At 40.8% G+C, this 13,716-nt stretch overlaps 1 protein-coding gene across 1 annotated transcript; it reads right to left on the reverse strand.

Moving 5' to 3' along the window:
* Positions 1 to 1,087: 1,087 nt before the first annotated feature.
* On the reverse strand, positions 1,088 to 12,638 carry upk1a (uroplakin 1a). The gene is made up of 8 exons (XM_055644451.1): positions 12,505 to 12,638; positions 10,471 to 10,547; positions 8,711 to 8,911; positions 7,040 to 7,114; positions 6,126 to 6,248; positions 3,933 to 4,112; positions 2,536 to 2,619; positions 1,088 to 2,020 (listed from the first exon to the last, which is right to left on the reverse strand). The coding sequence occupies exons 2-8, from the start codon at positions 10,534 to 10,536 to the stop codon at positions 1,970 to 1,972; spliced, it is 780 nt and encodes a 259-aa protein (XP_055500426.1). The 5' UTR covers positions 10,537 to 10,547; positions 12,505 to 12,638; the 3' UTR covers positions 1,088 to 1,969.
* Between the last annotated feature and the right edge of the window lie 1,078 nt (positions 12,639 to 13,716).

Genomic DNA, 13,716 nt, shown 5'->3' on the forward strand with positions numbered 1-13,716 from the left:
AAACCTTGGGGGGGGGGGGGGCAAAGTCTCAAGAGGTTTCCGTTCAGGTTTATAAAGTGGGACAGGGGCATTACTCATCTGGTGTTATGTCAAAAAACTTTACACCATCTTACAAGGCACGAGATAGAACCTTCTCCACCTGCCTGGACATGACCTTAAGAACCCCTGACCATACAGTAAAGTTTCATTGCTACCCTTGAGCAAGTTGTATTGGCCATACACCACCTTAAGAAGCCCCAGCCCTCAGAACAGAAAGTACTCCTTACCTTCAACCGCAAATTTGGCCTATTCTGGAAGGGAGATCATTGAACATGTGCTTGAAACCATGATCAACAGGGAGACAAATCTACCGACAAGAATTAGACAGGTCTTCCTGTCACAGGAAAGTCAGTCACCCTTAATCACATCACTTAACCAAAAATGCTACTTGGCAAATTGGACAATGGGCATGACCTTCACTGCAGCTCAATGCAACAGGAAACTGCATCAATCATCTTGCCAAGCCTGTGATTTTACAAAGCAAGGCCTCTGGAAGAGCATAATCACACTATGTTGCATTACAATTTTCTGCTTGTCTAAATTTTAGTAACCAACAATATTTTAAGCGTCACATTGCAGTCTATGCTTAAAGATAGAGTTTGAGAATAATCGAGACATACAGCGCATAAATAGGCCCATTCAGCTCAATTAACCCAACCTGGCAATCACACACCAATCTCTAACTCCCCCAGATTTGCATCTCCCCAATTCCCTACAAAATAAATGCAATAGAGGCCAATTAACTTACCAACCCACATGGCCTTGATATGTGGGAGGAAACCTTCCAGTCATAGGAAGACTGTGCAAACTCCACATAGACCGCACCCGAGGTCTGAATTAAACGGGATCTGTGGCACCAAGGCAGTAGCTCTACCAGCTTTGCCACCGCACTGCCCTTCAAATCTGCCCTCAGAGCATTCAGGACAAGCCTTCACTCAGCTCCATTATGGCTTCATGCATAATAGGTTGCAAGTCGATTACTGCCCATTGTCATTTTGTACTCTATCATTCTTATTCTCAATTTAAAATTGTGTGAACCAACTCCATGTTCTGAATATTCATAATTTATTAAAAATTAATGCTTTCATACATTAGATACAAAAGCCCTATAATGTATGTATATTACACGCTTAATACATGATTCGTTTACAGGTGGAAAGACGAAGACAATCTCCAAATATACCTGCATTTATTTTCCAAGACCGTTTCATGTGTACTTAGATTTACCTACTATCTCTCTGCTCAAGTACATCTCCAGTTACATTCAGCTTACACTGTGTCCAAAACACCAGAATTTCAGCCACTCTTTATTGTTCATACAGTTCCACCATTACTTAAAAGTGAAAAGCATCGTGAAAAAACAAGATCAATTTTTGATTAATTAAGGCTAGGAACGTTAAATATGATTTTGTGGCATGGTCAAGGAGCAAGTTCTTTCTAAAACACCTTCAGAAAAGCAGTGTCCACTGTTACCAGTTGACAAACTCTAATCCACCATTCAAGGAGCAACAAAAGGAAGATCTACTCATAAATTTAGGAAGGATACCTTTTATAACAATTGTGACTCAGAAATATGGCAGAAACATTTTCTCTTAACAAATAGGCAAGATATAGGTGGGATATATACAATTTTCAACACATATCATTTGTTCATGGCAGGGTTAGAGGAGAAGTGGGTCGAAATTCATCATTCCATAGAAAAGGGACCACAATATTGCTTGGTAAGAATGCAAGTGGGAATTAGAATTATTTCAAGAGATCTTTCATCAGGCCAAGATGCAGGGGAGAGGTAAAATACATTTTATACAAGAACGGTTACAATTCCCAATACATCATCGGTGCAGTTCAAGTGTGCTCCCCTCAGTATTGCCATGTGGTAGACAGCTGGAAATCATTGAACTCCATTCTGATGCAAGTCCAACAATGTGATTCAATTATCCAGTATAGCATAGTAGTACATTGTTCCAACAAGGACAAAGAACTGAAACAAGAAAATGTCAGCATGTTATTCCACAATTATTTCAAACTCGTTAATCAAATTAAAGTACAATTACCAGTGATATGAAGCTTTAGCAGAACACCAGGGAGAACCATTCCCACTCATCCCTCTAGTTTGTGCAAATGGAATGATCCCTAAAGTACATATGGAGACTAAAAGCACAAATCATAACCTCCACTCCCATACTCAATTATTGTACTCCATTTTGTAGATTGGTATTATAGACAGGAACAGAATCTCGACCTAATCCTACCAACTGAGCATTTGTCAAGTCATTCTTGGGAGGCAGTGGAATTGCGTTAAAAGCTGAACCAATTGATGTTTTCTACAGCAGCAATTTGTAAGCTCAATAACACAGGTTGAAGCAGTCAGTTTAAATTAATGTTGGAAGCAGGACTGGGAAGTAGGGAATAGATTTCACGCCACTTGAAAATTGATGTTTCTATGGACTGCATGCACATACAGTAGAGAATAAAGCATTAAAGATAAAGACTTACTGTCCAACAAAGAATGGCAAATCCAAACCATGCTACACCCCAAACATGTCTATCCATAGGTCCAGCGATGAAATCAAAGCAACCCTAAAAACATTACAAATCAATATTGTTTACTCTACATTAATTTAGTCAAACATGCATTTCATTAATAGAGAATAAGGAGGTTAGAGGTATGTTATTGCATCACGAGATCTTTTTGGCTGCACAGTAGCAAACGTTGTCAACAGGGGAAATGCCACACAGGCCTGTTTGGCTACAATTTTGGATTTGCTGCTGGCACTCACTCCCCTTTGTTTAGTTATCGCTTTGAGCAACCCAAAGCCAAATAAACAATTTTGGTATTTTTGTATGCATTTCCAAAAAAGGATTTTCATCTTTATAGTAGTTGATACCAACTGATACCAGCAGAAATCAGAATACCATTTACTTTGTCTTACTGAAATGATTATCAAAAGTAGTTTCCACTTGGCATTTACTCATTCTCCCCCAATATTTCTGATTAGATAGCCGACATGCATGATTGCTTTTCAAGCCTGTGAATATACGTTGTGTAAGAATCAACCCCCCCCCCCCCCTCTCCAAATAGGGGAAAAGTTGTTAACATTGTCATTTCTTTTTTGAGTCAACTACATTGCGCACACACACACACTTATTTATTGGAGAATAGTATACCAGTGACAGTCAAGATTACATTTCCCCACAACAAATCATGTATTACAGACTTTGTTCCCATGCACTCAAAAGTGCAAATAACCTTCCATCACAGGAGAGGTCCACTCAAAGTTCTTGTACACTTGTGCATGAAGTGTGACCTCACCTTCAAAATACCAGTGCATTCTATTATCAAGATTGTGCTCGGTTTATCTGCCTCTAAAATCCATGTTGACATTCTAACTGCCTATAAATAATTTCTTGATAGGGTAACCAATGGTGTTCTATCAGCTGAAGATAGAGGTTCTCAAACTAGGCCAAATTATGATGACTAGGGAAAATGAAGATGGTCATGCCTTTGGAAAGTTTGCAGGCAAGAGGGAAGTTGAGGGAGAAGGCAGATGGATGAGGATAAGGTGGTAGAAAACAAGACTGGAGAAAGCAGAGGACTGGAGTAGAGGTGGTGAGGAAGAGGGGTCAGAAAGTGTAACCTTTTGTGCCCAAGCAATAGAGCCTGTTCTCCAACAGTAAACCTGAATACTAATGGGGAAGCCTTGTGACATGACTAGTGGCTGGTGTGTTATGACCATCCAAGCTTAGCGAATATCCAATCAACTCAGTGTTCAAGCAAATCATCTTCCACTGAAGACTGCCCAAGATCAGAATATTCCCAATTGTACTTCGCACTCATTTAATACCTCAAATAAAATTCTCAGAAAATAAATAATTTACATTTACACGTTTACCTGTTCATAAACATAGCCAGGAATACCAAGTTTGCAGCCAGTTACATTTAGCATTCGGCCAAATTGGTCCGTGGTACAACACTGTCGAGGCCAGGGGAACCGAGAATCGGAATTGGCTACTCTGAATGCAGAGTTATGTTGAACCCAGTCCCGAGGTCCATTTACACCACAACAGTCGTTCTGTAAGAAATGAGATGCGTCACTTTGTTTCCATGTATTGTTAAGAGAAAACCATTTAAATCCTGGCCAGCACTACAATGGTTGCCCATTTAGCTAAATTCCCCAAATCTTCATTGAAACCACATCCTGTTCCAGTGAAGGGCAAAGCTAGCAAGAGTAAGGAATGCTGGATGTCTAGTGATAGAGGTAACGGTTAGAAAAGTGGCAGGGGTCTGATAAAGGCTGTTGGGATTATGTGAATCCCAACAAGTATGGGGAATGCAGGACCCTACTTTAGGAAGTCGAAAGACCCAAATAGGGCACGGGTAGCTTTGGATTCTCCTTAATCTTCTCGGCCAAAGATATTTTAAGTATATTAAGGGAAAAAAATAACAGAGTGAATAAGCCCCCTCACGGACCAAATCGGACATTTTTTGTGAAGCCTCAGGGTGAGGATCACAGTGAATATTTCACCTGATTTTACCACAGAAAAAGACACAAAGACCAGTGAACTTGCAGAAGGTATTTGGGAATATCCACATTACAGTAGAGGTGCTGGATGCCCTAAAATAAGAAGCTAGATAAATCTCAGGACTATAGCCAAGAACTCTGAGAAATAGTAGGAATTCTGGCTGAGATATACAGGTATGTATCATTGGTAGCAAGAAGTGGCTGAAGACTGGAGTGACTATAACTTCAACTTTATTTAAGGGATGTGAACAAACCTAGGAAGTATAGACCAGCAAGTCTAACACCTGCAATAAGTAAGTTACAGAGGGGATTCAAAAGAACAAGATAAACAAGCATTGGGAAAGAGGTTGATTAGGGATAGGCAGCAGTTTTGTGCTTTGCAGATTGTCTCATGAATTAGACTTGCTTTTTTGGAAGCAAGTAAGATTGATGAGGGCAGACAGAGTCTACATGGACTTCAGCAAAGCCTTCGATAAGGTTGGGCATGATCAGCTGCTCTGGAATGTCAAGTCATATGCAATCCAAGCAGAGTTAGCTAATTGGATACAGAATTGATTTGACAGCAAGCACAACAGGGTGATGGTAGATTTTATTTTTGGACTGGAGTCCCATGACTTGTGGCATTCCAGTGATTGGTGCTAGGCCCATTGTTGTTTGTCATCTCTAACAATTGGGATGAGAATGCACAAGGCATGGTTAGTAAGTTTGCAGGTGACAAACCAGGCCAGGACCTTCACAGCAAACAGTAGGGCCCAATGGTTTGTTGTAGAACAGGAGGAGTTAGGAGTAAAAGTAGTTCCTCAAAAGTGGCACCACAGGTAGACAGGGTGGTAAAGGACACTTTTGGGACATGGCCTTTCATCAATCAGGGAAATGAGTATAGCAGTTGAGAATTATGTTACAATTGTACAAGACATAGGTGCAGCAGTGCTTGGAGTAATGTGTTCAGTTTTGTTCACTCTGCTTTTGGAAAGATGCAATTAAACTGTAAATGGTGCAGAAAAAAAAATTAAGGGCGTCACCAGGACTCAAGGGATGCATTATGGGGATAGGTTGGGCTGGTTAGAACTTTATTCGTTGGAGTGCAGAATATAAAGGGCGATCATATAGAGATGTATAAAATCTAAGCGGAATAGATATGATTATGGAACAATCTTTTTCCCAGGGTAGGCGAGTCAAGAACCATGAGGCATAGGTTAAAGGTGTGGAAAAAATTAATAGGAGCCAGAGGGGCAACTTTTTCCACACAGGAAGCAGTGAGTTTATGGAACAGTCTGCCAGAGGAAGAGGTGGAGGCAGATACAAAACATTTTAAATGCTTTTGGACATGTACATGAATAGAAAAGGTTTAGAAAGGTATGGGCCAAATGCAAACAAATGGGACTAGCATAGATAAGCATTTTTGATCAGCATAGACGAGTCAGATCAAAGCCTATTTCCATGCTCAATTACTCCATAGCACAGCTCTGTGAACTGCTATCCTCAGTGCTTCAATTACTCCACGAAAGCAGCACTTAAATAGCTACTCCATTAGTAATCTTGCCACCTCTCCCGTTTACTTACATCAGGCATGACGCGATTCCAAGCATTTGTAACGCCGAAAGTGTTTCTGATTTCAGCTTCAGTCAGTGGGTTTGGATTACCATACAACTGCAACATTTGTTTGAGGAAGAAATTCGGAACAAACTATGGGAAAACAAATGGATTACATTACATATTCCAATTAATAATTAAAAATTACATATCCAAATCTAAAATAATGTTCTTCCCCTCCTATCTAATCCAAGAATAATTCTTAACCAAAAAGGCAACAACAATATTTGACGTCTGAAGAGTGGTTTAACTCTTCAATGTTAACTTAATTTAGACACTGAAGAAAATTTCAATAGTTTCTTTCATTCAAGGTTTGAAAACTTATTTAATTTAGCAATTGATAATTTAAGATGTATAAATAAAAGCAATGAGTTGTGTTAAGCCATAGATGGAACTGAAATGGATTTATGAAAAGATTCGAATGGAGACATCTATATATTGCAGCAAGGGTGGATTGATTTATTGTCAATAATCAGAGTTAAACAACCTTTAAAATCACACCACAGGATACCACATACAAGTTTCTGGAAGGGTGTGCAAATTGAATATTATTTTCCTAGAAGCTCTCTATTTGTCAGACTTCGCCAGCATTGTGCTTTTCAGTTGCTACTATTTTATAGTGAATAAGTTATAGAGCCTCACTTTAGATTCATTGCTGCCCATTCGTGGGGTTTTTTTAAATACATGGCAAGAGTAAATCTTATTGATACTCAATGTGCCATTATCACAGCATTGTAACTCCCACAGAATATTCAACATATTGCAAATTATATAAAATTAAAACACATTGGGTGGAATATGCTACACGTCAGACAGAACTGCATCATAAAGTCAAATTCTTATTTACTAATGATAATGGTATGAACCCTTGAGCGATTACTTACAAAGTCTCTTTGTGTTGCAGCTGTGATACAAGAGGCAACTTCAAATATGTAGACAATTAGCATCAATATTAGGTACTGAAACAGAACAAATATTAATTAAGCACAGTGGTTACACAGTAATAAATACTGAACCATATACCAATTACAGCACGGAAACAGGCCATCTCGGCCCTACAAGTCCATGCCGAACAATTATTTTCCCTTAGCCCCAACTGCCTGCACTCATAACATAACCCTCCATTCCCTTCTCATCCATATGCCTATCCAATTTTTAAATACCAACAAACCGGCCTCCACCACTTCCACTGGAAGCTCATTCCACACCATTACCACTCTGAGTAAAGAAGTTCCCCCTCGTGTTACACCTAAACTTCTGTCCCTTAATTCTGAAGTCATGTCCTCTTGTTTGAATCTTCCATATTATCAAAGGGAAAAGCTTGTCCACATCAACTCTGTCTATCCCTCTCATCATTTTAAAGACCTCTATCAAGTCCCCCCTTAACCTTCTGCGCTCCAAAGAATAAAGACCTAACTTGTTCAATCTTTCCCTGTAACTTAGTTGTTGAAACCCAGGCAACATTCTAGTAAATCTCCTCGGTACTCTCTCTATTTTGTTGACATCCTTCCTATAATTGGGCGACCAAAATTGTACACCATACTCCAGATTTGGTCTCACCAATGCCTTGTACAATTTTAACATTACATCCCAGCTTCTATACTCAATGCTCTGATTTATAAAGGTTAGCATACCAAAAGCTTTCTTTACCACCCGGTCTATATGAGATTCCACCTTCAAGAATTATGCAGTTATTCCCAGATTCCTCTGTTCAACTGCATTCTTCAATTCCCTACCATTTACCATGTACGTCCTATTTTGATTTGTCCTGCCAAGGTGTAGCACCTCACATTTATCAGCATTAAACTCAATCTGCCATCTTTCAGCCCACTCTTCCAAATGGCCTAAATCACTCTGTAGACTTTGGAAAACCTCTTCATTATCCACAACACCCCCTATCTTGGTATCATCTGCATACTTACTAATCCAATTTACCACACCTTCATCCAGATCATTGATGTACATGACAAACAATAAAGGACCCAACACAGATCCCTGAGGCACCCCACTAGTCACCTGCCTCCAACCCGACAAACAGCCATCCACCATTACCCTCTGGCATCTCCCATTCAGCCACTGTTGAATCCATCTTGCTACTCCTGCATTTATACCCAGCAGTTGAACCTTCTTAACCTATTATTTGGTACTCAATTTCCTGAATGTTTCCTGGTCAACAGAATTGCCGTTGATTAGCCAGTGGAGTAGCACTTCGACATAATTGGGAATTCTGGGGACCTTTAAGCCATCTCGTGGCATTTTCATTACCCAAATAGTATGCGGGTGTTTAATTGACGTTTAATTGAATTCATCACCGAGGAAGAAATGCAAGAGACTTAATTTATCTGGAATGCAACTATTATCTTCCGCAATTAGAAAATAATTCTTCAATTTGAACAATTTATAAACTAGGCAATTTTTTTAAAATTAAAAACAAAACCAGTAGAATTTCCAAAAAAGTATGTTGTTTTAGTTACCGTCCAGACTCGTTTCTTTCACGTGGGACAGCGTACCACATTATAAAAGCAAAGGCAAACTTAAGCGGAGTTTAAACTTACTGTCAAAATAACTTTCTTGGCCGATTTCATGATTCCAAATATACCAACAATGCTCAGACAAAACAGACAAAAGCCAGCAAAAAGCCCGATCCATGCAGCAGCAAAAATGTCACTATTATCAGCAGCTGCAAGGAAGGGCCAGAGGTTATGCTGATCCGAAACATGGAAGATGCATTCAGCTGTCAATGCAAGGCCACTTAACTGCAAAACACAAGTAAAGGGTTAATTAGAAAAAGTTGTCATTACCAAGCTGAGAACAGTTTCAAATTAATAAACTGCATGAATCCCATTTAGCAAACAACATTGCCCAAAAAAGAAAATCACCTTCCCCAAATGACATGGTCAAAAAAGCTTATCTGAGAGAGGAATTATAATTTTCACCCAGATTGCAGCCACTGCCAGCCCGGGCAACATCCTCAAGATAGATGTCTACACTTGCCAAAATCAGAATTTCAGATTGAAAGAAAATTCAAGTATTAGTAGAAAATTAAAAAGGGAAAGAAATGTTGGAATATTAATATTGTTCTGGAGAATGTTGACAGAATCTGGGAACAACACTTAAATTAGCAATATTTTTGAACTGTAGATTGGGGGGTTCCGAGGAAAAAAATTAAATTAAATTGCTCAGGTTAAGGGCATCTGAAGTATTAATAATTTTCCACCGATGTTCCATGTGAAGGAACTTGTGAAATATTAAACTGCCTAATGGATTTTGCTTTGCATCATAATCACCTTGGTTGCTATGATGCATGAAGATCCAACATTAATTGTACTTATGTAGCAAGTACCAGAATTAGGCCTTCATCCCCAATCTTTATTCACAGGGCTGCTTCTCTGTACTAACACCATGTCCTTCAATATCTAGTTGCCCACGTCTCAGAGATACTTAGGACCCGAGTAAACTGTTGCACAGACAGCAAATTAAATGTGTATGAAGGAACTGCGGATGCTGGTTTAAACTGAAGTTAGACACAAAATGGTGGAGTAACTCAGCAGGACAGGCAGCATCTCTGGAGAGAAGGAATGAGGGACGTTTCGGGACTCTTCAACTTCTTCAGACCACTTGGACCAGAGGTACTGCTTGTCCTGCTGAGTTACTCCAGCGTCGTGTCTTTCTTCAACAGCAAATTAAAACCTATTTAGCTTAAATAAAATAACAGAACCCATTTAGCCAAGTACATGCAGGTGGTTACTCTAAAGTACAAATTAAATCTTACTGTATCAGTCATTGGCAATTTCTAAGACAGTTGGTCTTTGGCAGATGGTGAGATAGCAGTAAACACCACCCTGGGACATGACTAGTCACCAGAACAAGATTCAAGAGTTTATTAGTCATGTGTCCCAGATAAGACAATATATATATACACATACACAAATAATCAGATTAAATGCAATGGGCTATTAAGGTTCAGAGTTTTGAGTTGAGTTTAATTGCCCGATGGCCGTGGGGAAGTAGCTATTCCTGAACCTGGATGTTGCAAATTTCAGGCTCCTGTACCTTCTACCTGAAGGCAGCAGGTAGATGAGTGAGTGGGGAGGATGGTGTGGATCCTTGATGATATAACACCAGGTCTTGCAGCAAACTTGGAATCAATCTGCCAATGGAAGCCTACATTCCATAAGAAATGGTACAATCCAAAGGCACACCATTGGCAAATGTGTCAGTAGAAAATCTGATCCATAGCGAAGTTTGTTTTTATGGTGCTATTCAATTGATAAGCGAGTAATATGAACACAAATGCAAATCCCAGTTAACTCACCATGATTACTACATTTCCAAAAATGAGTAGTCCTTGGACAACCCTCACTCCAGTACTTTTAGACATTTTGTAATCGCCTAGGGAAAAAAAAGAAATAAAATGAATCCTTCCTTCTGCTACAAACAATTATAGCAAGGATCATAGTAAAGAATGTAACCAAAAACAGAGAGGCTGGTCTTCCAAAATGTAGCTGCTTCACAGATTGGCATGCATTGTCAATCTTTAGTAGTTTTATCCGTTAGCAATAAAGTTTTGAAAAATTACCCTCGGGAGGAGAAAAGTCACATCTAGGCTAGTTACTTGTATTAATCTTCGCCCGCCCCGAGCAACTACTCGTGGATAAAAACTGTTTTTGTCTGGCTGTGGAAGCTTTGACAATCCAGAGTCGCCTTCCAGAGGAAAGTGATTCAAAGAGTTTGTAGCCAGGGTGAGAGGGATTAGAGATGATCTTGCCCGCTCGCTTCCTGGCCCATGCATTGTACAGTTCATCAATGGAGGGAAGGTTGCAGCCAATAATCTTCGCTGCTGATCAGACGATTCGCTGCAGCCTCCAGGTGTCATGCTTGGTGACTGAGCCAAACAAGACCATGATGGAGAAGGTGACAACAGACTCTACGATGGCCATGTAGAATTGGACCACCATTGCCTGTGACAGATTATCCACTATTCTACATAGAAGTGGGTACCTGAAAAAGGTCAGCTAGCATTAAAGTAAAATACAATAACAGAGATACAGGACCTCTCTGTTATTGTATTTTGTATTAATATTGCATTAATATGTAAAAGAATATGTGATTGTGTTTATAGTTTGTTTGGTTGTTTGTTTGTCTTTTTTTCCACAAAGTCCACGAGCATTGTCACTTTTCATTTCACTGCACATCTCGTATGTGTATGTGACGAATAAACTCGACTTGACTTTCAGCAACCACTAACACCTTCAGAAAAAGAAGCTTCAAAAAAAAAAATCTGGGAGCTCAGTTCAACCATCATCCAGTTCATAAAATCACAACTGCCATTAGACAAGATATTGATATTTTGGAGACCATATCATTCCTTTCCAATGTGGACCATGAAGGGTAAACATGCAGATAAACATTCCACCACCCCTTTCCCTGCACTGGTTGGTTTTCTCAAGAGAAGCTGCAGGCGATGCCAAAACAGGGTGTGAGCAACAGGTTTCACGACATTCTTAAAGAGATGAAATGCAACATTCCAAGTTAACAACTCGAGGGGCATCAGTAAACAACGTCACTAACACACCCATTTAATTATCACGTCTCTGTATTACACAAGGGGGGTGGGGGTGGGGTACATGGTTTGATCTTAAAAATGCTCGTCCAGATTCCGCGTTCCCCAACTCTCTTGTCACAGTGACAACCCGAGATGCAGTCTCGACACACCCAATGGGTGCCATCGACTTCACCCGTCACATGCTGCAGGAGTGAGCCGAGACGAGATGTTGCATTAAAAAAGGTGGAGTGGCAATCCCAACTAAAAAAACAAAACACGAACTAGTCGGGCAAAAGTAAGAAAAACGTTCACAGTGTTCAAACCACACCTCGTCAGCTGATGTTGCCAGAGTTTCATTGTACCTAATTTCGCATGAAGTATCCTCACACAACACACAAAGCTGGACTGCTCCCACCCCAACATTATACACGCGGATACAATGTGCTGGTGGCGGGGGGAGAGAGAGAGAGAATCATCCAAAGAGACAGGCGCCAAAAGTATTCCTTCCTAGCATTACACTGGACGCTATTCGGTTTAGGGCTAGTTAAAAGCAAAACACCTGGTTTGTCTCCTCTCTCGAGTGTAGAACATGATCTACATTCACTTCGCCCCCAGCGCCTAAAGAATACCTCCAGTTTAAATTCCATTTGGAAGATTTTGGAGGACCAAGAACACCTACTTTTGTTCTGCTTCCCTCCCCAGTACTAGAGAAGCAACGTTGTACCCCCTCTCCTACCAGTACCCGAACACCAGTAACTCTGTCCCCAGTACCCGAACACCAGCAACTCTGCCCCCACCCAGTACCTGAGCACGACCAGCAGCAGCAGCAGCGACCAACAACTCCTGTTCTCTCCGCTCACAGACTGCTCCGGGAGGGGCCGAGCTCACGGCTTTATAGGTCAGGTCAGCTGAGCACCTGCGCTCTGCAGCCGCCCCACCCGCCACATCTCAGCGCACCCAGTCTGCTTGTCGGCGACGAGTGGCCTTTCCGGAGTCACCGCCCTTTTAGATGGGTAATTCCAGCAATTCTTGATTAGTCCGGGTGTCAGGGGTTGTGGGGAGGTGGCAGGAGAATAGGGTTGAGAGGGAGAGATAGATCAGCCATGATTGAAAAGGCAGAGTAGACCTGATGGGCCGAATGGCCTAATTCTGCTCCCAGGAGTGATGAATATAAATTGTATTCATCAGTTGTACTTCAGATTGCCAATGCCCATGGTATTCTGCTTTCAACTAGTTGCGATTTCTTTTTGGATCAAAATCGTTTATGATTTTGCTGCCTTCTGGACTCTTGACTGCACTGTTAGTAAAGAAAAGCCCCAAACTGCTGGAAATACTCAGTGGGCAACAGAGAAATGTAGCACAGAAACGGGCCTACAGCCCGTCCGCACTAACCATTAACACTAATGTGTATTAATCCATTTTTTATATTCTTCTCCCATTCTTATCAATTCCCCTTACCTCAGATTCTCCCATTCACCTACACTTTATAATGGCAAATTAACCAATTCACTCGCACTTCGTTGTGATGTGGGGATGAAACCGCAGTGCCCGGGGGTGCGCCACATGCAAACTCCACACAGACAGCATTCAAGGTCAAGACTGAACCCAGGCCTGTGACACTGTGAGGAGGTGGCTTTACAAGCTGTGCCATCTACAAACTTTTTTGTGGCATCTGTGGAAAGTAAAAATGTTTTATGTTGTTAACCATCCACCTGATTTTTTTCCTCCCCACAGATGCTGTCTGACCCAATGAGTATATCTAGCATTATTTGTTTTATGGTAGACAAAAGTGCTGGAGAAACTCAGCGGGTGCAGCAGCATCTATGGAACGATGGAAATAGGTAACATTTCGGGCCGAAATCCTTCTTCAGACTTTTTCAGATGTAGGGTGGGGGGGGGAATGGGGAGAAGAAAGGAAAAAGGAAGAGGAGGAGTCCGAGGTCTGAGGGAGAGCTGAGAAGGGGAGGAGACAGCAAATGCTAACGGAAATTGGTGAATTCAATGTTTATGCCACTA

Source organism: Leucoraja erinacea, chromosome 13 (genome assembly GCF_028641065.1).
Source record: "Leucoraja erinacea ecotype New England chromosome 13, Leri_hhj_1, whole genome shotgun sequence".
In the NCBI taxonomy this organism is placed as follows: domain Eukaryota; kingdom Metazoa; phylum Chordata; class Chondrichthyes; order Rajiformes; family Rajidae; genus Leucoraja; species Leucoraja erinaceus.

Bases quoted from the DNA above. Each gene is read 5' to 3' on its own strand.
- upk1a (XM_055644451.1), bottom strand. From the start codon at position 10,536: ATGTCTAAAAGTACTGGAGTGAGGGTTGTCCAAGGACTACTCATTTTT. The intron at 7,115-8,710 runs GTAAGTTTAAAC...GTTCTGTTTCAG, and splicing joins CCAAGAAAGTTATTTTGACA to TACCTAATATTGATGCTAAT. The intron at 2,021-2,535 runs GTAAGTCTTTAT...TTCTTGTTTCAG, and splicing joins TTGCCATTCTTTGTTGGACA to TTCTTTGTCCTTGTTGGAAC.